Source organism: Buteo buteo, chromosome 6 (assembly GCF_964188355.1).
Source record: "Buteo buteo chromosome 6, bButBut1.hap1.1, whole genome shotgun sequence".
In the NCBI taxonomy this organism is placed as follows: Eukaryota; Metazoa; Chordata; class Aves; order Accipitriformes; family Accipitridae; genus Buteo; species Buteo buteo.
Genome location: NC_134176.1, coordinates 44,089,366 through 44,116,212, shown reverse-complemented (window position 1 = coordinate 44,116,212; position 26,847 = coordinate 44,089,366). Strand labels below are relative to the sequence as shown.

The 26,847-nt window shown below is 44.0% G+C and overlaps 2 protein-coding genes across 20 annotated transcripts; one reads left to right on the top strand and one right to left on the bottom strand.

Annotated features, from left to right (window-relative positions):
* ATG13 (autophagy related 13) lies at nucleotides 1-23,826 on the bottom strand. Of its 15 annotated transcripts, none has more exons than XM_075030793.1 (19): nucleotides 23,430-23,826; nucleotides 17,751-17,832; nucleotides 16,831-16,911; nucleotides 16,052-16,171; nucleotides 15,562-15,608; nucleotides 14,860-15,000; nucleotides 14,255-14,295; nucleotides 13,621-13,717; nucleotides 13,173-13,271; nucleotides 12,342-12,432; nucleotides 9,851-9,949; nucleotides 8,657-8,767; nucleotides 7,424-7,557; nucleotides 6,089-6,206; nucleotides 5,288-5,365; nucleotides 4,866-4,982; nucleotides 4,298-4,426; nucleotides 3,756-3,845; nucleotides 1-3,108 (listed from the first exon to the last, which is right to left on the bottom strand). In XM_075030793.1, the coding sequence occupies exons 2-19, from the start codon at nucleotides 17,817-17,819 to the stop codon at nucleotides 3,031-3,033; spliced, it is 1,740 nt and encodes a 579-aa protein (XP_074886894.1). In that variant the 5' UTR covers nucleotides 17,820-17,832; nucleotides 23,430-23,826; the 3' UTR covers nucleotides 1-3,030. The 15 variants fall into 15 exon arrangements, with proteins under 15 accessions (XP_074886894.1, XP_074886897.1, XP_074886895.1 ...); XM_075030796.1 differs by having other exon boundaries at nucleotides 8,657-8,740; XM_075030794.1 differs by lacking the exon at nucleotides 23,430-23,826 and adding an exon at nucleotides 22,661-23,309.
* Nucleotides 23,827-23,893: 67 nt separating this feature from the next.
* HARBI1 (harbinger transposase derived 1) lies at nucleotides 23,894-26,684 on the top strand. Of its 5 annotated transcripts, none has more exons than XM_075030784.1 (3): nucleotides 23,894-24,078; nucleotides 24,508-25,226; nucleotides 25,826-26,684. In XM_075030784.1, the coding sequence occupies exons 2-3, from the start codon at nucleotides 24,557-24,559 to the stop codon at nucleotides 26,200-26,202; spliced, it is 1,047 nt and encodes a 348-aa protein (XP_074886885.1). In that variant the 5' UTR covers nucleotides 23,894-24,078; nucleotides 24,508-24,556; the 3' UTR covers nucleotides 26,203-26,684. The 5 variants fall into 5 exon arrangements, with proteins under 5 accessions (XP_074886885.1, XP_074886882.1, XP_074886883.1 ...); XM_075030781.1 differs by having other exon boundaries at nucleotides 23,894-24,097; XM_075030782.1 differs by having other exon boundaries at nucleotides 23,894-24,156.
* Nucleotides 26,685-26,847: the final 163 nt, after the last annotated feature.

Genomic DNA, 26,847 nt, shown 5'->3' with positions numbered 1-26,847 from the left:
TGTTGCTTACGTAAAAGTTTTATTGGAAATTCTTTGAATACTTGAAGTACATTGGAGACTGTTTCCAAAACAATACAATTTAGGAGCCTTCCCCTTCACCCAAAGTGTCTGTAAATCAGCAGCTACATACATACTGTCCTTAATATAGAATCGAGCAGACAGCTGCTAAAATAAACAGCCATCATAACACAATCTGTGGCAGGCCACAGCAGCAGCTAGATCTTTCCTGAAGCAGAGTATTTGTGCAGTGGTCAGGGAACTTGGAGCCTAGATGTAGCAACTACGTGTTGAAACTGAGGAATGTCCAGAAAACAGGCACATAACTCAGCCCTAGAGAATCTCTTTATTGCTATGGCCATCCAGCTCAACACTAGCAGCTTATATAGGCGAATTGCCAGTCTTTTGAAGTAGAAAAAACGTGCCACACTGACGTTCTGCCTTACAAGATGTGGGAACTGTAGCTATGTTAGGAACTGCATCAACAAATGAGCACAAGTATTTGGCTCAGGAGGCCTCCTGGACAGGATTAGCAAGAATGGCATGCTTTCTGCCAACGCTGCAGCTTGGCAGTGTGAGAAGAGGACAGCAGTAGCACTGGCTAGATGAAGTTCAACCTAGTCTATTTTTCTCCATGAATCCAGTGTGAACCAGCACTTTACCCCATCCCTGCTGCTTTGCAGCCCAGATGGTATCACTTTCCCAAGCACAGCCTGTAACATTAAGAGAAAGGTGACAGCAACCACCTGCCTGTGAGCTACTTCCTACAAGGTGGCAGAGACCAACTTCCTGAGCAGAGGTGAGAGCCAGCTGATCCATTAATTCCTTGTGTTTCTGCACCCTTCTGCGACCCTTTCCACCTGTAAAAGAGGCGGGCTCTGGCTGCGGGGATCAAGTATTTGTTAAAGCCCATGTAACTTAAGCACTCATGTGAGCTGTTTATCTTGGAAGCTTTCTTAAATGTTTGTGCATCTTATTTTGCAAGGACTAAACAATTTCTCTGTGAGGTTACTGAAAAGTTGAAATGGTTGAGTAAGCTAAAAAGGTTCTGGTGGGTAGCCTTCCTTCAATAAAGCTCTTACGTAGAGTTTTAGAGCTCACATGGCCTCCCACTGAACACATCACTCAACAAAAAAGCTGGTAAAGTACAAAGCATTGTGTTGCTCTGACCTTACAATAAGCTCCATTCTGAACTTAGTTCCTTGCTATAGCAGTGGCACAGAAATAGTGTTCTAGAGAGGAGGTGGGGTTCCCCCATCAGCTGCTAGCAATCTCTTTCAATTAAGAATGCAGCCAAGTTGAAGAAACTGCCACATTGCACTAATTGGAAGGCTGGTTACTCAGCCACTCTAAGGAAATTAAGATGGTTCCTCAGTACTGAGGCAACACAACCCCACTTCTGGAGAAAGAAAGAAAAAAAGAAGTGGTTTAGGACAGTAAGGGGTCTTGCAGTTGCTCACTCTAGTTACACATGGGAGGGGGAGAGAGAACCACAAGAAGACCTACCTTATCTAAGTTTCTGTTTAGTGTCACTGTTTCTCCTCCCATCCTTACATCAGGCAAAAGACACACAACAGCCAAATCAGCCACAGAGCACTGCCAGCCAGTCACACTGTTGATAGCCAGATCATTACAAAAATAAAATTTCAGCTAATCAAAAGCCAGCTGATTAAAAAGTACCATAAGCTCCCCAAAAATGTGCTTCTTTAAAGAAGCTGCCTTCTGAATGGCTGAAGAACACTGCAAATTCATCCATGCCTACCAGAATACAGCTTTTTACCAAGTAAGTCCCTGCCACTCCACTACACTGATGTGTGCATTTCATTCCATCAATGGGCCCTGACTGGATGTAATGGACACATAGTCCCCAAAACAGAGTATTATACTAGAATAATCAAGTCTGTCTTAGAAAATAAATATCTTGATATTTTCCTGCAAAGAGAGACCAGTCTCACTGGCCAGGGTTCCATGGCACACTTGCTGTCTGCAGTGATCCTGGGCAGAATGACCCGCACGACTACATGAAAACAGAACATCTTTTAAATATAGGTTTCTTTAAAAGCAATAAATATTTCTTGATTCTTAAGATCATCTATTAACCATAAAGCAGGAAGGTTTGCAAGGGTTAGAGGAAAGAATCTTGGACTAAGACTCCTAGTTACATAACCCTAAAGAAATAGGATTCCTAGTATTTACAGTTACATTTCAGAAGCAGAGACTATGAATTCAGCATCATCACAGCTGCTACGTGCAGGCTTGCCAACAGTCAACACTGGTAAACTCAGCATGGCCGAGTGTCAGTACACTCAGGAAGGAAATGTGGAAAGCGCTTCTGTATTTTCATTCCTGCTTATCAGCCAGCATAACAGAAGGCCTCACACAAAACGACTGTGTAGAGACCCAGTTCCTTAGAAGCAGGAAAACAAAGGTAATTTGTATTACACAGGTCCCAAAGCTGACGTCTCTCCCTGGGCGCCAGGCACTCACACTGAAGTCAGGATGAAATGCCCCGTTCTGCGGAATGGATGTCCTGGACTTAAAACTGTTGAATCTGCTGAACTCACAGACCCTGGAAATGAGCCAAAGCTTTCTATGCTTTAACAGGATCGGAGACTGTAGGAAAAAGTCTGTTAGCAAGAAGCTATACCTAGGGAACTTATACCACAGGACCTTTGGAGGAAGCATATGGCAACATTTCACAAAGCCCCTCCACACAGAACAGAGACTGAGGAGAAAGTAAGTTTCATACATTGGAGTTTGATTTCCTGTGTCCCTACTGAAGTCTTAAATTCAAAACCGACTGTGAGCAGGATAAGCGGTCCAGAACTATGCGGTGGTATAGTTGAGGAAAATCAGCAGATGAGCTGTATGTATCTGCTATTGAAGAGAGCAATCAAAGAAAGCTCACTTGATGGAAGGAACTAGTCAAAGTGAGACAACAGGCAGAGCAGGGGCGATACAGGTATTTGTTGACCTCATTCTCCAGGGTGCCTTGAGGAGGAAGAACTGCTGCAGCAAAACTGGAAAACAGCTTCACTGCAAGGTTTCTACAAAGGCATCAAACTCTTTGACATTTTTCTCGTGGACTGCCAGCTTCTCTGGTAATGAATCCTGGAAGGGTAAAGAAGGATACAGATCAGGCCTCATTCACAGCAGATAAAAGGAAGCTTTAAACACACACACACTAAGGTAAAAATTCTGTCATGCAACCCCTCTCCACTGCTCTTGGCTCCTCTTCCCACGTGCAACAAAACCAGGAGTCCTCTGGCAGCATCCAGCAAGTGACCCCGAGAAGGGCACCCTGCCCAGAGGGTGTTTGTTCTGCAGGAACAGTAGGTGCACTGGGGCCTCGCCTTGTGCAATTCCCACCACCAGCTGCAGCACAATAACCTGCTCGTGTCACTGCTTTCATTGAGTCACTTGCAGCTCTTGGCCTTTGGTGTTCATTTTTCCCCACAGTATGTTACAACGCCTGCAAGCCCAATACAGCACTTACTTACCCAGACATGACTTTTACCAGCCACTCCAGGATTTTACCTCTGCTCAGGCTGCAAGATCAGGCCTAATTTGCCACTAAGTCTGACACGCCAGAGGTAGGATTAGTTTTGGGGGTTTCAATGACAGCCACAGCGAGCATGCGGCAGCAGCTTTCAGCAGCTCAGGTGTGCCATAAACAACTGCATTTGTCTGGAACAAGTTAGTGAGGGACCCCCTTTGGGCAGGGTGTCTCTTCTGAGAAGTACAGGAAAGACATGGACCTGTTGGAGCGGGTCCAGAGGAGGGCCACAAAAATGATCAGAGGGCTGGAACACCTCTCCTGTGAAGACAGGCTGAGAGAGTTGTTCAACCTGGAGAAGAGAAGGCTCGGGGAGACCTTACTGCTGCCTTTCAATACTTAAAAGGGGCTTGTAAGATGGGGAGACTTTTAGTAGGGCCTGTTGCGATAAGACAAGGGGTGATGGTTTTAAACTAAAAGAGGGTAGATTCAGACTAGATAGAAGGAAGAAATTTTTTACAATTAAGGTGGTGAAAGACTGGAACAGGTTGCCCAGAGAGCGGAAAGATGCCCCATCCCTGGAAACATTCAAGGTCAGGCTGGACGGGGCTCTGAGCAACCTGATCTAGTTGAAGATGTCCCTGCTCATTGCAGGGGGGTTGGACTAGATCACCTTTAAATGTCCCTTCCAACCCAAACTATTCTATGATTCTATGAAGATAACGACTTTTTTCAAACTAGGAATGGGGACAGCATTATAAAGTACATATGATTCCCGCAAACAGAAATTTCAGGGTTCCATACCAAATCTTCCGCCATGGACTGCGCTCCAATGTCAATGGAGAGGCTGCTGAGTTGAGGGGGGTTCTGAAACTCACGGTAAAATGTCCCCAGGTCCATTGGAAGAATGTCATCTTTTGAAAATGCTGGTTTCTAGAACCAAAGATGCTGCCGTTAATTCCCATTCAGAAACACTGGCTTCCCTTTTGCCACATTACCTGCTACCGGTAAACATCTTGGCATTACAACTGTTGTAGCAATAATGCAGATTAAATAACTGAAGAACAGCCAAGATCTGTGCTTGCCTGAGCACTTGGAAAAGAGCATTTCCTTGGAATCTGGCTCCTTTAGGTATTAGAGAGAGGACACCGAGCCCAGGTGTTGGTAGGGAACTGAAAGAGTATTTAATTTGTAGCTGTTGGTTCCAAGTATCAGTGTCTTTGCAGTTTTGGGACTGTCAAGCTCTAGTTTGGAACCATGGGTCTTTTCCACCCCTACTGAAAACTACTCTTACATCATCTGCCATTGTACCAGCACCTGAAGCCCATTTAACACGGAGGTGTTACGTGAGAGCACTGATGAGGGCACTTACAAAGTCAATCATAACAAAGTCGTCATGGGTGTTCCCTGTGCTGCTGCCGCTGGAGCCCTCTGAGTGTAAGCTCCCTTGTAGAGGAGATTCAGTTTCTGGGGAGTCAGGAGGATTGACCTGCCCAAGAAATCAAAGTGAGTACTGATCTTATGATCATATCTGTCTGTGTATTTTGACAGTGTGGGGGCAGTTAGGAGGTTGGACAATAACCACATGCTACAGCAGGGGCAGCAAACACATACTGTTATTTGCATGTCTAGAGAGCCCAAGACTCAACACGGGAGACTTCTTGAAACCAAACAAATCTAAATAATAACTAGTTCTTTGCTCAAAAACCAAAGTGTATTCAAGGTAGGGAATAGCATGGATGTTGCATAAGGGATGCTGAGAAGGCACATATTATACCTCTGGAAGAGGCTTACCATGGGGTCGTTATCTTCCAGCTCAACATTCTTGGGAGCAAACATGGCAAAAGGAATGTCTAAGTTGGCCATGGTCACCTGAAGAGATTCAGCAAACAGAATTTCACTAAGATGCTCTGCTTACCCAGCACAGAAAAGGATATTCAAAGTCTTTGTCAGGCCTGCTAAAAATTGCCCCAGATCATGTCAGCAACTAGGCAGGGGGCTGACGACTTCATTTAAAAGGCATAAAATAGAGAGATTGTACTCAGCTGACCTAATGCAGATACATACCCTGAGGTGGGATTGCTTATATACATCTTGTATAATACAGGCAAGGATTAATGAACCGCTACAAAGTCAAACAATTCTTCATCCATCCAAAAGGCCTAGAAGAGCAGCCCTAGGAACGGGGCAGATCTCTAAGCTGCCCTAGCTGAGCTTAAATGCTTGCTTACTAGTGATGAACTGGTCTACTGCATGTCCCTTCAAGGAAGGGAAGCTTGCTACCAGCTTCCCCAGTTCATGAACCTGTGGTAGTGGCAGATCATTGTGAGACCCAAGTAGAGTATCAAGTCTTCCATACCCAAACAGAGTGTTGGTAAAGTGGGGCAAATTCAGCGGATATTATGAAAGGATTCAAGGATTTTATGAAAAACAAGCCTATGACAAGACTTTGTAGGGAAATGCAGCAGGCAGGAATATGCCCTCTCAGTCTCCAGGGTTGCCCTGGCATTGTGGTGCTTTTTGCTCCTCTGTGTAGGGACAGATGGGAGAAGGAGGGTATTATGGTGCCCTCTGAGAAGATTTACTGCTAGTTACCTGGTTAATGGGTTTGTTGACAAAAGCTCCCACCTTCCGGATAAAGATGGTCTCCAAAAGGTCATGTGGGGAGCCACACTTCCCTTCACTGCTGTTTGATACTGTTTCTGTGTCCTCGCTGGGGGAGGAAAATAGACTAATTAGTGACTCACTGCACAAACAATATGGACAAATGACATGCTTCACAAGACTCCTTAATTTTTCTGGGTTTACTCCTGGTATTAGAAGAAGGACAACAGAAATCTCTGTCCTTGTACCACATCTTCCTCAGTCATGAGCACAAAAGGGGAGTGGGATACTTGTGGAATCAGATTTTTGTTTAAAGCTGGACAAAAACTATTCAGTTCAATGAAAAGTTGCTGCCAGCTGAAATATGCTTTTCTTTTGGAGATGGACTTTTAACTTCAGAATGTGCATGTTCACAGCAATTCCTGTTCATCACTATTATTTTTTCAGTAACACAGTAGTCGCAGACCTGTCAGGAGGTGAGGGCAAGAACCAGAATTGTATCTGTCACTCAGATTACAAAGGCAGCAGTCTAATGTATCACGACAGCCACTGCCAGTATGATTAATTCACTGCATGGCTATTAGTTATTTGTATGACCTCATTTTTTTCCTACCACAGGTATTCAGAAATTTAAAACAAAAAAAAAATTATCTGAGTCTTATGGCAAGAGGCCTGCTTAGATAGCATACCCAGGAAAGTGCTAGTGCAACTATGAATTTTTGTTTCCTCATAGCAAAGTCTCTGCTTAAGATATCTGATTCAGAACTACATGACCCCAAGAGAGACTTCACAAGAAATAAATATAGTGACCAAAAAAAAAAGGGAAGGATTTAATTAGCTGAGAGAGACGTGATTTAGGACCATTTGAGCTTGCAGTGTTTCCTTTTAAGTAACTTTGCATCTAAAGTTTCTTAATAAAATAGTGAACAGATTTGCAGTAACTACAACTGGTTTTGGTAACAATTCACATTACGTCTCTGGAGAATTTAAGACTCGCTTGTGAACTTAACTTCATCTTGTTGTTTTACAGTCAGCAAAAACAGTAGAGAGATTAAAAAAAAGTTAAAATTGATAATAAAGTTAAAGTTGAGATAACAGAAGTTGCAAGGGTGTTACAGTGACTAGCAGGTGTGAATAGGTGGGTGAGATCATTGTTTGGAGAAAGGCTGAAAAAAGCCCCAGAGAAAGCTGCTAGGTTTTTTTCGGGGATGGAAAGACAGTAGTTATGCTACAAATAATAGATAAAAAGGTGAAAACAGAAAGTTTTATCTTAACAGGATTATGAATGGGCTAGTGTAAATGGTGAACCATCTAAAACCAACCTACCTACTAGAAGGAGTAGCTGCTGAGTAGTGGACTCCATCCAGTGGGGTGCACATCCTCTCTTGGTCAGCTTGAGTGCCATGTGCAGGCTGGCTAGGAATTGGGGGAACTCCCCCCTCTTTGCCTGGACCAATCAACTGAGATGGAAAGGAACAGTCAAGTTAGAGATCTCAAAATCAGGCCAGCACCACAGTGCAATACAGAGCAGATTCTGTCATATTGGGACTAGCTTGTGGGGTCTTTGGCATGTGACTGGGCTCTAGCCCCCATGAGGCTGAGAGAAGTGTCAAGTAGAAGGTGATCATCACAATACAAACTCTTTTTTATTCTCTTTCTACTCCACTCCTCTCCACTGCAGAGCTCTCTGTCCACAGGTCCTCTGCTTCAAGGAGAGGAGGCAGGCGGGGAGAAAAAATCATATCCTCTTGCTATGGCCTCATTGCTTTCTACAGCTTCCTGAGGAGGGGACATGGAGAGCGAGGCACTGATCTCTTCTCCCTGGTTTGCAGTGACAGGACATGTGGGAACGGTTCAAAGCTGCGCCAGGGGAGGTTTAGATTGGACATTAGGAAGCATTTCTTTACTGAGAGGGTGGTCAAACACTGCAACAGGCTTCCTGGGGAGGTGGTTGATGCCCCAAGCCTGTCAGTGTTTAAGAGGCATATGGACAAAAATTAAAAACATGTTTAACTTTTGGTCAGCCCTGAAGTGGTCAGGCAGTTGGACTAGATGATTGTTGTAGGTCCCTTCCAACTGAAATAAGTTTATTCTATTCTATTCTACCATCATTGTGTCAGCAAAACTCTGATGTAGCAGCACTATTACAGGCAGAAAAAAACTTCTGTCAACTTATTGTCTGATGAACAGATGCAAATATGCCAGTAAGGACTGTCAGTATACCCTATGTCTAGGTTACAGTGCTGTGCTTGGACAGCTATAGGAGCAGCAGCTCTGTAAGAAGCTGAAGTTTGGAATCAGTGACGTGCTGGTGCAGGCAAACAGGTCTGCTGCCTGCTCTTTTGGCGTAGTTTTTCCACATGACCCCTACCCCAGTGAAGTCAGGGATGCTGAGGAGCCAGCTCCTGTGCAAGTTGTGCTTTCTCTATATTTACCTTACATTCTTTTCATTCCTGACAGGATACCAACGCATGCACTAGTTTCAAAGCCTCTCTCAGATGTACAACTGACACAAATGGTTGCAATACCAGCCACGGTTGTTCTACCCTCTACAAGTACCTGGTGAGGGTGTGCAGCATTCAAGCCACCAGCAAAGAGTACAGGAAACCCCATGTCAGCTGATCCAACTCCCAGGGCAGCAGGCTGATAGGAAAGACGGGAGCTGGAAAGCTAAGAAAGAAGAGAAAAAACAAGGGCAAAGGGAGAGGAGAGAGGAAGGGAAAGGGAAATGCCCCCCAGTCTGAATAATCATCAGTCACTGAAGAAGGAACAGGAAAAGTTGGAGGCACAGCACAGCATTTCAGGCTGGCAGAAGGATGCTAGATTTTCATTGCAATCAATAATGAAGGTTATTAGTCTAAAAAGTTCTTATTGCAGGGGACTAAGTCTGAGCCTTGACAAGAAAACAAGACTGGTTTCCTACACACATAGGAGGAGGTTGTGCAAGGTATGACTGACATCCAGTCACAGGGAAGCTCTGCTCTACAGGCCTGTTTCGCATACTGGAAAAAGCATGAATGCCATCATCGACTTACTAAAGAGCTAATATTTAACATTTTTTTCCCCAAAGCAACTGCATTATCAACTGTTTGAACCCACTCCCATTGCACATTAAAAGAGCTGATCTTCAAGGCCTGTTCAGATAGCTTCAGCCAAAGAATAGAGAGTCCCATAAATGTGCTAGGTAAAGAGAACTGGGAAGCTAACCCTTGTGAAATTGCCTTAGGAATGAAGTGCTGGAAGCAGTGAAACCCCAGTTAGAAATCTAGCTGGTCAGATTAAATAAAACCTTCCTGTTTTAGCTTGCTTGACCTCAAGAGGAACACTTCTTTCAGAGCTCTGTGTGTGATACTCCAGCAGTGCCAATGCTCATATCATTTACAGGGGTGTGAATGATGAACAGCACTTTTATTCACATGAGGCTGAATGGAACACTAATGACTGTCCACGTTGTAAGGACACTGGCTGTTAAGAGAAAACACTCAGTGCTGTGCCTTAGTACTTCTCTTTCACTAAAAATCCTTGCAACAGCTGTTGTTTATTTTGGGGTGTTTGTCCTGTCTTTGGGAGACCTTCATCTGCAAAGGCATTTAAGCAGCCAGTCTCGATAACATGCCTGGCCCATTTTGGGTTCACCAGCCTTTCCCATGCACAACCAACATTCCACACTGTCAAATTTCTACTTTCCTGTATATGTTCTGTCATACCAGAACTACATCTGGCCATGTGTAGCATATTCTACTGACAACTCACTTGATGTGAAAAGGCCAGTCCCATCACTGGGACCTTCAAGGTGTCCGTCACCACAGGAGGAGGGGTCTGAAAATGTGCCTTTGTGACAGTAAAAACACACTGTGCACAGACACAGACACACAGAGGAAACAAGGAAAAGAGACAGAGTGAGAGAGGGGGAGAGAGAAAGAGAGAGAGAAGGACTTCAGAGAAGAACTATGAAGAGTTGGATGAACTGAATGCTAGTGAAGAGGTTTTGGCTGCAGCAGCCACACCTACGCATAGAGCAGAAGTCTTCAGTATTGCCAGAAGCACATTCATTTTGTAAAGAATTGACTGTTTTCCAATCTCAGTGAACCACTCAGGTAATATTTTAGAGTCCAGTGAACACTGACAGAAAGTAACTGCCAGAGACTGTTCCACAGCTAATTAGAATTGGTACCAGCCAATTAGCAAGGAGAAGGCTGAGCAGATGCCAGAAAAAGCCAAGAGTAATTTTTTTTTTTTAAATGTACAAATTGCATGTATTTCAATACTCCCCATCCGTAGAAACTCCTAATCTTTCAGCATTCTGAGGGATCATATCTTGGCAGGTCTGTGCTGCACCCTTAGAATAAAGGGGACCCAGGCTAAGGTGCAGTTCAAATACACTGATGTGAAGAGAGAAGTCTGTCAACAGGAGTGACAGTCCAGAAGTAAACACTGTCTCACAGAGTGTACTAATGCAAAAAGGGCAATCCAAACCTGGTTCAGTCCCATACCCTCTCCCAGTCATTTTCCTACCAACAGTTTTCAGTTTTAGGAAAGCTTCATTCCTGGGTATTACCCATGGCCAGACTTTCTCCTGAATTTTGAGCTACTCCACAACACACACAGACATGCTATGCAAGTTTACAGGGCAAAGGTAACGCCTATTCCCTTGTATCATGCAGGTTAGGCCTCATTTCTACTGGGAAGGCAGGCAGAGATTTGGACAATTTGCCTACAGAACCACAGAGTTCCCAATATTTTCCTACACATTAAGTTGTATATAGAAAGCTGGAGAAAGAAATTAACTTTTTTTCCCCTTCTAATTTACTTTAGATACCACTCTGCCAAGACAGCCTTAGAATTCTAACTGTGGTAACAAAGACTGGCAGTTGCTTTATAAATAAGCACTCAGCATATGGCAACTATGAGCCACAGGAAAAGCAAGAATGTAGGCTCATACTTAATGTGAATCCTTGAGGTTCATCTGGTTTCATAAAGCTTTTCCCCTCAGTGACAGCAAAGCTTCATGTCCCCTGGGGAAATGTCAGCTTCAATGTATTTACATACACTATTACTGTTAAGAACACTGGCACAAGCAAGCCAGTGGAAATTTCCTTATGAAACCTTTTGCATTTAACCCATTTTGTGAAAAGGCAGGACACGGCCACAAACTCATCTCCTGAGCTGTATATTGCAGAGTAAGAAAAGCTTTATTCCATCAGACTTACCGTGAGTGCTGGCTGATTAGTTCAACATTGCCTGATGTCCTGTCACCCAAAATCCACTTGGCACAAAAATGCTTCGTAAGAAAAGCTCATTTCTATCTCATTCATACAGTAGAATACATTCTGCTAAACCAGTCATACTAATTCCTCTGAAGCAGTGGAAAGACCCATAGCAAATTCTTTCAGTTTGGAGCAGCATTCCAATTATACTTCATTCTATGTTTCACATCGACAGCAAAAGAGATTAAGAGTCTTTATATTGTCTTTAAAGATCAAAGCCATCTGCTTGGCTGGACAATAAGGCAGGACATTCCTGAATATTTAAAGCTATAGGACAACTGGAAATCTGGCCAAGTCTTCAAAATACAGAATTGTGGAGTCAGGTATCTTAAGGACAGTAAAAGAAGGAGGAATTGGAGTTTCTGGTTTTTGATATCCAGAAGGAAACCATTATCTCTTTATCTTAAAATTGAAACTTTTCATGGGTAGGTGGAAGTACAGAGTATTAAGTTGCTAGTTCAATAGTATGACCCAATTTGATACTTCTTCCTGCTGCCCCAACTAGTTTTAGATCGTCCAACAAATACAGCTTTTGGCTTTTTCCTGCTTTTCCATTCTGCAATGCAGAAAATATGACTGTGCTGTAAGCATTTTCCTGATATTTCAGTGTTTCTTTCTTAATGTCAGTCTGTTCCCACTACTTGGGCTGCCTGGCATCAACCTCTTGAATTCATCTTCTTGCAGTATCAGTATGTGAATGTATAAGTACACTGCTATTCTCTGCAAGCACATCTCAGCCCAGCTACAGCAGTAGGTTCTTTTAATCTTTCTCAGTAATTCAGTCTTTCTAGTGCTCTAGCATTTTGTTGAAATTAGTATCTAACTAGGTTTTACTCAGAGTGTAACAATATAAATAACCCACACATTAAATTTTAATTAGCAGCAGGAGGCTGCCAGTTTGCACAGTAGTTGATGTAGGAGTATGTGCACTTCCCTAACAGTGATTGTTCTATCTAAAAGAGCCTCGTTTCTCTTACCTGAGATGGAGGAGAGGTGGAAAAAGATGTGGTACACACTTCTTGGGAATCTTCTACTGAGGGGTATACTGCACCATTGTCCTCACCAGCTCTAAAGCAGCAAGAAAAGAAAAGCTTTCTAACTGGAAATATTCCTTAAAACAAACAAATAGTAAAACACACTGGGACAAACACTGCAGGGAGGTTGAGAGTATTTGGGTGGATTTGAAAGGAGAATTATGAAGGGCTCTCATCTACTTGGCAGAACTGAGGAAAACAAGGTATGAAAACTTTAATTTTCTCCAGGCACTCTTCTTCTATCCCCACATAGAAACACTTCCCTCTGTTATTTTTAACTAAAGGTTTTGTTATACCAGCTAATGCTACTGGCTTCAGTGCTTACAGAACCATTGTCAAACAATACCACTGGTCCCAATCTGAGTGTCCTCACATGCATTTTAGAGAAGACAAACCTCCCATCTACAAAGAGAAATTAAACTCTGATCTTTCCCCAGTGGAAATATCTGGAGATACATGCCTCTGGACACATAGTTCTACAGCAGGATTAACTGTTACACTTTCAAATTCCCAAAGACAGCCAAGATTAAGATGTTTGTGTCCAAGTGCTTCTGTAAGGAATTTGGGAAAATACTAGGGCTTGCTGCACTCAGTATTCTACATGTGTGGAGAAAAACGTCACCCTTCCTCATATGCTCAACCATGTCAATATGATTGACACTAATCCTCCAGTCTCCCTTCCCATGCAGTCAGCAAGTAGTGGAAAAGGCTCTGTATTTGGGCATAATTGATGCCTTCACCATGGCCCATGACTTCAACTCAGTATTTCCTCACCTGTAATTGCAGGGATGCATGGGTGAAGAGCTGGGATAAGGACGGTCCACAAAGTGATCAATGATAATCCCCATGATAGGAGGGGTCCTCTCAAACTGCCTGCAAGGCAACAAGCAATGCTGTTATTGGCTTCCTCTCTCTACTCTCATCCCAATTCATGGTGCCCTCACAGAAAACCCTTGTGCCTATTGATGGGACCAGGGCATCTTTACAATTCAGTCCTGCAACTCCAAGCATGCTTCAACAATTTGTTGTTCTAGAGTCTGGCTCACGGCTACCCAAATACTTCCCTTGCTGCAAGACTTAAGCATGAGAGAGAGTATTCTCCATGAAGGAGAATCTCAGCAGGAAAGGATAAGCATTAGGGGAAGATTTAGGGGCTCATAATATGAGGGATTTAATAGTATATTATTGTAAAACAGTTTCTGGCATGACCACATTTTCTCACCTGGTTGACATGAAAGCAAGGTTGATTCTGTAGGCACAAGACAAAGTGATGGTGCCCACTGGGGTACCCACAGTCCCAACACGGACTGTCTGGAAACCTGTAAGGTTAAGGAATGATTATCAGTTTCACTGATTATTTATGTTCCATACTTTTCTATTCTGAATTTACATTATCTTATTTCTATAGTGTTTTTGTTATCCCTTGCAATCTGAACTCCAAAGACACATATAGAACCCATAACAAAACAGCAGCACTAGGTTGCCTTGCTGGTAGGCTTCATCTACAAGACTTCTGAGGTCACTTCCTATCCTGGTCTAAAATATTGCTCTGAAGTGCTTCTTGTTCCTGAGTAAATCATGATCTCCTTTACCAGTCCTGCCCCTTATCAACAGACTTCAGTTATTTCAGTTACGGATCACTGGAGTCAAAATGGCAATCAATCACCCTAGATTTTGTCAAAGTACCACCATTATACCTGTCACCTTATGACACAACCTTTCACCGGTAGATCCAGATAAAAAGCATATGTAAACCTCAGACTTAATTTTCCTTATGGCACTTAAGAATAGTAATAAATGGCTAGCAAGTATGGAAAACATTTCTGCTCTAGTTTGTGTGTGTTGCCTAATCATACCTTCTCCCAAGCCACTCAGTTGGACTTCACCAAAATATATCCTGCAGGAAAAGGAAAAAGAAAAGGTATTAGGTCCACTGGGGACATAATGCTATACATATCCTTATTCCTTATTTAATTTTATGAGTTGAAAGGCTGGAACTACTTTTGCTCTTTAGAAAAAAACACAAAAGAAGTGGCTAGAATGCCCATCTCAAAAAACCTTCCAGCTACTTCAGAGGAAGACATGTCATGTGACAAGAAAAAGGAAGAGAAAACGGTAATCTAATCAGAAATTTCTCTTTAAGTTTTTTAAGCCTCAACTGGATGCTAATAAGCAATTCAACCAGTGCTTGCATGTAGAATTTTTGTACTCTTCTCAGCATGGTAGGCAAACAACAATACTTCACAGCCTGTGCTTTATTTTTCTTTCGATGGCTCAGATGGAGGCTATAAGGTGATATATAGCCCAAAGTTCTTTTCTGTCACTGATCAGTAGTAGTTAAATGCAAATAATTTGAATTTATTATCACTCATCCCTTTTTACCACATTTGCAGCTGCACTGTGCAAGTCTAGAGTCTCTGCTATTTGTATTTCAAATCGGGAATTTCATATTCTGCTTTACCTGTACAATATTACATATTCATGGCCTTGTTTCCTTGAGAGTCTGTAGGCTGGAGTTACCCTGGTTATAGCAAGCAAAGACTTCAGCAGTAGAGACAGCCTGTTGTATACGGTGTACGAAACTTTGATTTCTTTGTCACACCTATAGAACACAAAGGAAAAAATTAGTCTTTTGTTCCCAACTAAGTTGTTTGCTTTTGTTTGCTTGGGTTTTTTTGTTGTTGTTTTTTTTAAATCAAAATTAGTCTGTGCCAATTGTTTAATGTTGGTTTTATTGCCAAAATGATAAAATAAAGCCCCAGTGTGGCTACCTGTTACTGACCAACCAGCTAATAGTCCTACTTAAATCTAGACACCTGTTGTAGAAGTAATTGTTGAAAAATGCCATGCAGCCTTCTACTAGAGAAAAACATCTTTTCACTATTAAAAACATTTGTCATTACTGAGTATATGAATTCTTGTATCTGAGGAAGCATACTAGTTGTAATGGAAGAATGAAGAAGTAATAAAATTACTAGTTTATTTTCTTGACACCAATATTAAACAGTTTGACTGCTGCAGTAGACAAAGAGGGGATTTCCCTCTGAAGTGACCCAGGCCACACAGCCAGTATGTGCTTAGTCATCACCATGGACTGAGCAGGCTTCCCCATTTCATCAGCTAAAACAAACACACACACACAAAGTGTGAAGAATGCACTTACTTTTCATTCATTTCTAGACACCAAATTTCCAGCTCCATGGAGTCCCCCTGGATCAGAGAAAGGATGGCAAACAAAGGCTCAATTCAGAACACAAACCTTTTCACGTCTCATTAGTGATCATCAACAGCCACACTTCTCAATTAAGATGTTTCTCCTGGCTCCCACTTTCTTGTAATGCAATAATAGAAAAAGGTGCGCTGGAAGTCTCACTGCACAATTAGATCACCTGAGGGAATACCTTCCTCAGAATGGCTAAGCCCATCATGGTCTAAGAAACTTAATTTTGCTGCTCTATCGTTAGTGTGTTTGGCCTCAGATATTTGCAGTGAATTGCTTCTGTTAAACAATACATTGCTTTTCATTAGCATACTACCTAACTTCATAAATGAAGATATTTTCACATTGTCTTGGACTAAAGGGCAGGAGCTCTGGTAGGTGACTTAAGATTCAGGTAAAACAAAAATGGCATCTATTTTGACTCAATTCTTACCTCTGAGGTTTTGAGAGAAATCTCCACGCACATAGACCGTCCAACAGCAGGCAGTTGTCCTGCCAGGGCTTTCTTTGCTTCATGAGTAACCTCTGGTATATCCTTGATTGCCAAATTGAACTGCAGAATGAAAGGGATCATTAAATTTTTTTATTTCTTTGAAAAACTGCCCAATGGTACACTGTAGACAGACTCATACACCCATACATAACATACTAGGTCAGTGTCCACTGAAATATTTATGAAACAGAAAATTCCCAGATGGGCTTAAGCTTTTCATATTTGCAAATATTTCCTTGGCTGCTAATTCAAATGTTTTTCTTCATCCTGCCATAAAAATCATGTTCCCTTTCACTCGCTTGAGTCCTGTCTTCACCCACAGAGCATCCTGAGTCTCTTCAATTTTAATAAAGCCCATTACTACAAAGTCCTGAATTGCAGAGTTGCAAACTTCTGACAAAAAAAACCTCACCACCCCACCCCCAGCAGATCTTGGAAATGCGCCTTAGCTGGCAAGAGTGCTGAAAGGTATCATTTCTCTCTCCTCTAATCAGCCCTTAAGAGCCCAGAGTGACATGTTGCATGTAAACAACAACAAAACACCCTCCCACACCACCAATGAACGTAACTGAACATAGTAGTTATTCTGTGAATAGTTATTATAGTCTGCACAAGACTATAACAACTACCTTGCATTCTCAACACACACACACGTGCGTGCATGCGCACACACACAAACCCCAACAGTTATGGAGTTGCTTTAAAAAACATGACTTTACCCAGTCAGAGCCTGTTGGGGAGGATGATGATCGGGTACAGATTTTCTCTCCAAGTCGGGCCTGGACAATTACTTGTACCGTCTGGAATAGAAAGGAAAAGATACACGCTCATGTTTTGAGCTCAGCAGAGCCCTCAGTTCAGAACCTGAGCTAGACAAATTCCAAGTCAAAAAAAAAAAAAAAAAGAAAGGGCTGACCAGACATAGAGGAGTTTGCTATGCTAATCTTCAGGTCTAATAAATTTAAATTATTATATATAATACATAAATGCATTTCAGACAGAAAATAATTTTAAGCTGACCTTTCTCTGTAATAACATGAAGTGACTAAGTCAATTTTGCAATCACGAGTTGCACAGTTTTGGTAATACTGAAACAAAATTTACAACTATATCCTGAACCTGGAAATCTAAACGAAAGTCAGGTTAATCTGTACATTTATAACATAGCTATTGTCAGAGTATCTACTTGCATCTATGTACCCAGTGAGGTCAAATTTTATAATTATGTATCAACATAATTCAAAAGAACATTCTGGTACTATTGCTTTTGGATGCAATATAAAAATTTAGATAGGCTGAAAAGAAAGAGTCCAACAGAAGGTGCTACCTAACAGCTGGATGGTTAGATGTGTTGATAGGAGCCCAAAGCTGACAGAGGTGTGAAGTGCCTATAACTGATTCTACAGCAGGACAATGCTGGGGGAGGGAAGAGGATTTGAAGGTAGAAAAAAGGGGAAAATATGTTTTTCTAGTTATTCTCAGAAATCTCCTAAATTTGACATCAGCTTTTCTTGCTTTGGTCTCTAGCAAAAACAAAAAAAAACACCCCCAAACCCCAACCTTGTTATTCTAGCCACAGCAGGTAAGGCTTTTCTTAAACAAGAAAGAAGAGGCATTTGCCCACAGGAGAAAAAGTTACCTTTAAAGCAAAAAATTTGATGAACTTGTCCAGGTCCTTCCTGTCTTGGGAACTGAGATCAGTGTCCATTGCATATGGCAATCTGAAATATAGCACAGGCATGGGAACGAAGTCTTTCTTCAGCTTTCTGTTTGCATTTCAAGATTTTGAAATATTTTGCCATCAGAGGCTACCTCAAAAGAAATTATAAGCACCAAAGACCTCTGCCTGTCAAAATCCTAACATGCTAAGAACTTTGCAGGGTGGGTGCGACAAATAAACATGCATGAATAGTTTATCTGGTCAGTGCAAAAGACACGAGCAAAGAAACAACAAAGGGGGCTCACAGTTAAAACTGGGTACAAGTTCTCCAATTTTGCTAGCTTAATTAAGAAAAAAAACCACCCCAAAAACTAAACCCAAAACACCCCAATACCACACTGACTGGATTCTACACCAAGCTATTAATCAGACATGGCAGTCTCTGCTTCAGAAAGAATCTATCTTCAGTTATCAGCACTGGTCAAAACCAAACCAAATTGTTTTCTGAAGTCTGAATTCTGAAGTCTGAAATTCTAAAAACAGTATTCCAGTGGTATTTCAGCAGATACTGAAATCTATATAATAAACGATTGCTGGAACGGGCTACGCTGCTTCTTTACTTCCAACAAATAGTACCTGCAGTAAACCTGTGCAGCTACAAATTTACCTACAACCAACTGAGAAGATAAATTTTTGCCAAGGGGTAGACCAAAATTCTCTGTTCGCTTCTCTGGAAAGCTCTGACAACAAATACTTAGCTCCCACATTCACCCTGCCTCGTTTTTTCAAAATACCGATTGTTTCTAGCAATACAATGAACTTGCACAGTGTGTGAAGTGAGGCAGGCCAAGGCACTAATCAGATTTCTGTCACCATCACGCCACACAGCCTGGGATAAATCACAGTTTTTCTGTCTCTCAGTTTCTTCACGTGTAAGTTAATAATCGTACAGAGGCCATGGGGACGAATGCCTTAATTAGCAGCATTAACTGTACTTTTTGCTCATAAGCCTTCAAAGTATTAAATCACTTTTAATTCCTGTTGCTGTTTTTGTTTTGAGACAGCTAATCAGCCTGAAGCAGCTTGTCAAACATCACGTATTTATGGAACGCACTGCTCATCACAGAAACGTTGGTGGTCTAAGGTCAGTAAGCATGAGCAGCTGCCATGCACAAGGTTACTCTACTCAGGATTCAATCTTTAAGCAAAGACTGAACTTGCAGCAAGGTACACTATTTATACAAATTAAAGCTCAGCAGGGCAAAGGGGGTAATAGCCCTGTTCACACAGAAAATATCATATAATCTTTAATGACTACACACAGCCAGAAATTCTATTTAAAATATCTCACTTAATAGCAGTAAATGCCTATTTTAAGTAATGCTCTAGGAGCACCATCCAAGAAGGGCTGCTAGATAAGGGTACTGCAATTTATAGAGAAGAGTGCTGCTTTCTGAATGACTTGATAAAAAGAAAGCTTGACATCTAATATAGGTGAAAGTTTCTAGGCTACATTCATACTGCATCTCCTAGCGCTGCACTGTTCTCATTACAAATTATAACTTAATTTGAGAAGTCACAACACAAGCGAATCAACATGAGATGCATTATCGAATTATCCTTTGGATATTTTACCGTCCTCATCAAAAGTATTATACTTTCTTTCCCTGCCTTTACCTCCACTAGACAAGAGATTACAGATCTTTTCTACTGGGGCAGGGTGGAGGATACAAAAGGATGTCAGCACTTAAAAGCGCTAGATGGTTAATTGATGCAGCACTGTAACTTAAAAAAAAAGTAAGCTTTTAGTATAGACACTTCCCACTACAAAAAAATAGGCAACAATGACCTGTTATTATTCTTTTGACTTATCTAAGTAAAGCACTGTAAGAGTTGAGGGGACCCAAGATCTACAACAAAACCTGGATGATATGGGCAATAAAACACTGCATAAAAAAAATACACCTTTTTCTCAGCAAAGAGAATGCTGATATTTAAATACCAAGAGAAATCAAATTAGCTTTTAATGTGAAAAGAAGCGAGAGAGCATTTCTATGCGACCCCTGGAGAAAGGTGCAAGGAAGTACATATCCTGATGTTGTAGAAGAGCTGTCAAATAAAGTACCTACATTTGCCTTATGGGGCTGGGAAAGAATTCTAGTTATCAACTATTGCAAGACATTCGGGAACTAATGGAAGGTGTTAGGCTCACTGGTCTGTTAGGAAACGTAACAAAGCAGATCATCAGCATGGTTCTCTGCGCAGTATAGGAATTAGTTCTAATGACTATATACCCAAATGTCTCTAGAGAGGAGAGAAACAGCTACCAGAGCCATGTCTTAGATTCAGCGTTCAAAAAATGAAAGCTTCATGGTTCTGCCCTGCTGCAACAGAATTGGCATTCTTCCTGCAAGATCTCAAACTATCTGTAACATTCATGAAACATTTGGAGATTCATACTCTTACCTCTCAAGCTCCAAATGCCAGCAACAGTTGACTCACCAGAGCCTAAAGTAGAGCAGAAAGCATCAGGCAAGGTTTCCTGTCAGGAATCTGTAATTTCAGGGGGAAACTGGGACCTTGGAACTCAGCTCCTGACATGTCTAAGGGCTGTCATCTGATGACCACCATCTCCTAAGTTTTGCAGGAGGGCCTCTGGCGATTACCTGAGATCTGCTAAGGCTTAGGACAGTGTTCACCTTTAAAATCATTCTTGGTAAGAGTCAAGACAGGCCTAGAATTACAGCAAACATTTTATTTACAAAAATGCCTCGGTACCCTCAGGTTAGCTGCCACCAGCTGACCTGAACAGGAAGGAATTCCCTTAAACTTAGTTCCACCAAACCTATTCAACTTCTCGGGTCCTGTAGGCTGCAATGCCAGCACGGCTCCTTGTTAAGTGCCAGTATCCAGGCATATGCTTAGCTCAAGGAAAACGCTGTCTAATTTTACACTGAATAACAACTAGAAGGAAATAACCTTTGGTCTAGGTTAGAAACCCACAGATGACTGATTCCCCCTCAAGTAATCCCTTAAGTAAACTGATACCTCACTGCTTTATCCTTACACATAGGTTGTTCACAGCTAAAACCAAGCATTTTGGCCACACGACTTTTTGCTTTGTCTCCCTCTTCCTGCAACATCCATTTTCATACTACTGCCTTTTTTTGTCTGCTTTTGTCTCCACTTTGCTTTAAACAGAAACGTCAGAAACAGATGTTCAGAGGAGAACTGCCACGTGTGGCTCTTTTGACTAAAGCCTTATTTTTTCTCACAGGGTTATGAGGCAGAGAAGAATACTAGGCTTATCCAACAGTTTAACATCTAAGCATTGTGCCTTACACACGCTACTGGTATTTATACTCTCCTTCTCCAAGAAGGACAAATCAGTGTAAGCTGATGGCAGGCACCCTGTTTGCATGATGCAATGAACTGCAAGAGCCCTCCCCTTCGTTTCTTGGTAAAGCCCAGAGAAACTACAGCTACCAGCCTGCCACGCTCCAGTCTGACAGCAGCAGCCCCGCTGCCTGCAGAGACCTGTAACCCGGGCACACAACAGGTGCACAGTAACACTTGTGAATACTTGCATTACAGTATGTGTCTCCTACGTGGGAATTTAGCGTATACGTCTGTTTGACACTCACGTACATAAATGGGGGAGGAGCAGAAGCACCTGATGCACACCAGGCATTATTATGGCTGCTGGGGAAAGTATATACAGGCTGCTTCCATCACCTCCCTCCTCTGCGATTTCACTTTGAGCCATGGCTACTACAACTTAAAGTCATCCTGCTTTCCTTTCAAACAGATATTTACTGATGCAGAGTAATTACTCACGGTTCCTATCCCAAAATGATATTAAAAAGACCAGAGGGAAGAAACAAGAAGGGCGGTCGCTGTAAGGAGAGGGCTGTGGACAGCTCTCATCCCAGCTGTATGTTCCCGGTTACCTGACTGTGCCCCCCGGACCGGGCTCCTTGTCCCTACCACTCTTCCAAAACTCCTTTGTTAATAGAGCACCCAAATTCAATCTCTGAGAACGTCCTACATGAAGCTCCAGAAAAGCCTCGTTGAATCATGCAGGTAAACAAGAAGCACATGGAAGTTTTTGAAGCGTTTAACAGAGTGCCTTTGATAAATGGCCGTGACTGCCAAGAAAGCTTTCCTAGAACATCCTCTTCAATGACGAAGAAGCTTCGCTGCAAGCAGGTATTTTGAGTGCATTAATAAGCAACTATAAAAAGATCTCCACAAAGACAGCACTCCGTTTCAAGGCTGGGCCTACAAGTCAAACTCCTGTATCCTACAATTACTTAAAATGAACCTCCATTTTGCCTTCTTAGTAGGTTAGTCAGAAACCTGGAGAGAGGGTGAGGGAGAGAACAGTTCTACATTTTAAGGTGCACCACTCTCATTCTTTAAAGTTTATGGATCTTTTTCAGGGAAGACTAGAGTAGATTCTAGCAGAAAAACTGTTTCACATAATATGTTGATAAGATCAAAGGCTCTATAGTAGTTCACTATATGATTAAGTTTTGACTGATAAAGAGGCAATTTTTCCTGCTGATCAGGAAATAGATTTATTTCATAACTGATAAATGACTTCCCAGTTTAGGACATATCTTACCAAAGCCAGCACTGCCAGATCCACCAGCTTAAAAACAAAATTAAGTAATTCCTGTTGACCGGCAGTTACATTCTGTACTTCCCTAAGGTCTAAATATGGTGTCAGTCCAAAGGTCCATCCTCTCATTTTGTTTGTCAGGCCGAAGTATACAGACTAAACCAGAAGCTGCTTCTACATACCCTGTACTACAACCACCAATATAATCACCAGGTCTCAACTTTTGTGCGAATACATGTTCAGAAAAGTCGGGATTATACAATACCATTTAAGCAAAATAAGGTGATCCTGTATGATCCTTCCGGACATCTAAATACAGCCTGGCTCATCTGAACGACTTACTTCTTGCCACAAGAAGGAGGGTTCCACCAGGTCAGGCCACTCCTGCAATAATTTGGAGATGCTCTACACTTCATTTGCACAGCCAGCTAATTTTCAGCTAAGGCAGTAATTTACCATGTTTTTCCCCTTTATGATGTGCCTAGTCACACCACTTTTGAGGTTTGTAAGTAGGCAGTTTGTAGGCTTAGTCCAAAGTGACCCTTTCCTACCTGTTCACTGACACGGAAGGCGTCTCTGCTCCCACCAAATCGATGGGAATGACTCTGGCGGTGCCCCAAGAGCCGCAGCTCGCCCTAACAGCAAAGAAGGATGCGGTGATTTGTAAACCCCTGACCTCTCCTAACAGACAGCAAACTCACGTTACAGGAAAACTACACAGGGGACCACGGGGTCTGAAGTTCCACCATTTCGAATAGCCTCCGAAGCACTTTGATTTTAAGAGACACCACTTGGAGAGGTTTCGGCGGGCCACATCCTTCCCGGCCTCCACTGACGGTCCCCAGCCGCTGGGAAAACGAAGCCCAGCCGACACAGCTCGCAGCAAACCCTGACTTTAGCGAGCAGCGAAGCGAAAGTAAAACGCGGCCAAAGGCTTAAGCCCCGCGGCCCGATCCCCTCCCCTCGAAGAACACCCCCCCCCCCCCTCCGCGGCCCTCCCCGGCCCCGGGACCCCCAAGCCCCGGCCCCGGTACCTGCGCGGGGGCGGCAGTGCTGGCGGCTCGGCGGCTCATCCCGCGCCGAGGCCCGGCTGCCCGAGGGGGGCCCGCCGCCCCGCTCCCCCGCCGTGCCCCGGCGTTTCCTCAGCGCCCCGCCCGGGCACGGGGGGTTCCCCGCGGCCCCGGGCCCGCTACCGCCGCCGTCTCCGAGCCCCAGGGGCCCCCCCCGCGGCCGCCCTAAGGGCTCCGGTCAGCTCCCCTCCTTCTCCTCGGTCCCCGGGATCCCGGCGACCGGGGCGGGGACGGATCTCGCAGCGGGCCGGCTCGGCGCGGGGGTCGGCGCCCGTGGGGGGTGCGGGGGTCGGGCTGCCGGTGCCCTCAGAGCAGCGGCCTGCGCCGCCCCGCCGCCATCGCCGACGCTGTTTGTTTTCATCCGCTGCGGGCGGGGAGGGAGGGAAGGAGGTGCCTGGGTGTCCGCGGCGGCACTTTCCACACGGAGCCGCCGCCGCCGCCATTTCCCCGCCCACCCGCGCCACACCGGGCCGGCAGGAGGGGTAGCCGGGTCCGGGATAAGAGGGGCAGCGGCCGCCGTCCCTCCCGCCGGCAGCCTCCTTGCTGCGGCGAATCTGCCGCGGCGAACGAGGAGGCCTCGGCGGGGTGACGGGAACGGCGGGGGGATCGCCTGGTAAAGCGGCCGCAGGCCGGTGAGGGCCCGCCGCTCCGGTGCCGGGGGACGGGACACACACACACACGGCTACCGGCGGTTCGTCTCTCTGCCGTGCCGGGTGTGAAGGTGGCCCGGTCGGGGGGTGAGTGGGGAGGGTTCCCGAGCCCGGGAGGAGGGCTGCTGGGGTGTACCGGCCTTTCCCACCCCCCTGCCCCGTCACGGCAAGTGAATCCCTGTGGGTTGCAGGCCCCTTCCCGCCAGGCAGGGCTGGAGAGTTGTCAGCTCCGCCGTGAGCCTCCTGCTTTGACCCCCGTGTTTTTTAAAAAGCAGGTACAAAGAAGTAAAAAGATTCGCTGGGTAACCTGAGTAAAAGGAAAACGGTAACGGGGTCTGAAAGGCTGACCAGTAAAACCCGTTCTGAGTCTCCTTCCCCTTTGCTTTGTGCAGGTGAAGGCTCTGGGAAAGCTCCGTAACGGAGGAGCCCCAGAGGACTGCCATGGCCGTACCTATTGCGGTTCTTGACTGCGACCTCTTGCTCTATGGCCGCGGACACAGGACTTTGGATCGCTTCAAGCTGGAGGATGTCACGGATGAGTATTTAGTATCCACATACGGCTTTCCCCGACAGTTCATTTACTACCTGGTGGATCTCCTGGGAGCCAGTCTCTCTCGCCCTACGCAGCGGTCCAGGGCCATCAGTCCAGAGACGCAGATACTTGCTGCACTGGGTTTTTATACCTCCGGCTCCTTCCAGACTCGCATGGGGGATGCTATTGGCATTAGTCAAGCCTCCATGAGCCGCTGCGTTGCCAACGTAACCGAGGCATTGGTGGAAAGAGCCTCACAGTTCATTCACTTTCCCGAAGATGAAGCCACCGTACAGAGCCTGAAGGATGACTTTTATGGGCTGGCAGGCATGCCAGGCGTGCTGGGGGTGGTTGACTGCACCCACGTGGCAATCAAAGCGCCAAATGCTGAGGACCTGTCCTACGTGAACCGAAAGGGTCTCCATTCTCTGAACTGCCTGATGGTGTGTGATGCCAGAGGAGTCCTGCTGAGTGCGGAAACGCACTGGCCAGGCAGCCTGCCCGACTGCACGGTGTTACAGCGGGCAGCCCTTAGAAGCCAGTTTGAAACTGAGCTACATAAAGATGGCTGGCTACTTGGTAAGTCAACTTTTCATTGTTGTTTTCTGTGGAAAGTCTGTTATATATCGGCTCCTTATTGAACCTAGAGCCTCTGGGCACAAGTGACTTTTGATTGCTTTCCTGCAGATTCCTTGAGATTTGCAATTCAGTTGGGACGATCCTTCTCTTAGAAATCTAGAACAGTAACTTCCAATCTGTGTTTTATACAGTCCGATCATTGTATCTATTAGTTTACATTCATTCTGTTAAGAGCTTGTTTTCAGTATCCTACACCTTTCTAAGCTGAATTATTCAATTTTTAATTCTATATAGGATCCTAGTCCAGCTGTCTTTCACTGTATTATGTAGTAATTCTCTTTAATTCTGTAGAATTCTTTTAAAGCTCTTCCGTATTCTTCCAGGATTTCCCTGTGTAAAACTGAATGCCTTTATTTTGTTGTCCCATTTGTAAACCTGAGTTATTGTCACTCTTCCATGCTTTCTCATGCCTTCTGTTTTAGCCAGAGAAATAAGTTACTCTGTACCTGCAGTACCAGAAAACCAAGGGTCAGGAGGTGAAATCTGTGGTTAACTGTAGGTATGTAACCTGTCCTCCTCCTCCTCTTCCCTGCTAACAGGTGACAGCTCCTTCTTTCTCCAGACATGGTTAATGACGCCTCTGCATATCCCCGAGACACCTGCTGAATATCGTTACAACATGGCGCATTCTGCCACTCACAATGTCATTGAGCGGACGTTCAGAACCATTCGGTCGCGTTTCCGCTGCCTGGATGGGTCAAAAGGCACTCTGCAGTATTCTCCAGAGAAATCCAGCCACATCATTCTGGCCTGCTGTGTGCTTCATAACATCTCCCTGGAACATGGGCTGGATGTGTGGTCTTCGCCAGCCACAGGACACATGGAACAACCGGAAGAAGAGTACGAGCAAATGGAATCAATGGACTCGGAAGCCTGTCGTGTTCGTCAAGAGCTTTTACTTACTCATTTTAGCTAACGTTGTGACAGAGAGAAGGCCTCTAACGGTTCATCTGGGAAGATATACAGAGCAAATATGCCCCTTCCTCTTCTTTAAGTCTGTAGTGACTAAGCAGATGTGAGACAAGGAGAAATTTTGCTCTCTTCGTTTCAGGTGGTATTCTGAACTTCTCTCAGTCTCTCCAGAGATGCAATTTAATTGCTAGATTTTTACTGTTGTGATGCTTAGAGACCCCCCCTTTCACCTGACTAACATGAAATTGGTGGAGAAGCTTGGGAAATTGTTGTTGATAATGACGAAAAATCTGTAAGCCTTGCACTGTTCTATAAAGCAACCACTTCTATGCCAGTTTGTAACCCAAAACCCGTATGATTGATTTTTTTTAACAGTATTTCACACAAATTAAACTTCCATGTGGGCTCATGTCTACCATGAATTCATGAGCAGCAAAGCAAAGATTTATCTGTTTGTTTGCAGGTATAAATTCTTGCTAAATACCATTTTGCAGTTTTGCTTATTTCCTCAAACCCAGTCATTCCTCTAAAAGGTGACAGCTGTGTTCTGGGAGGGGTCTGGCTTTTTGCTGGGTACACACTAGTGCTTGCACCTACCCAGAACGTCAAGAAGGGTTGAAGGTTTCTTCTTTCCCAAACAGACTGGAGA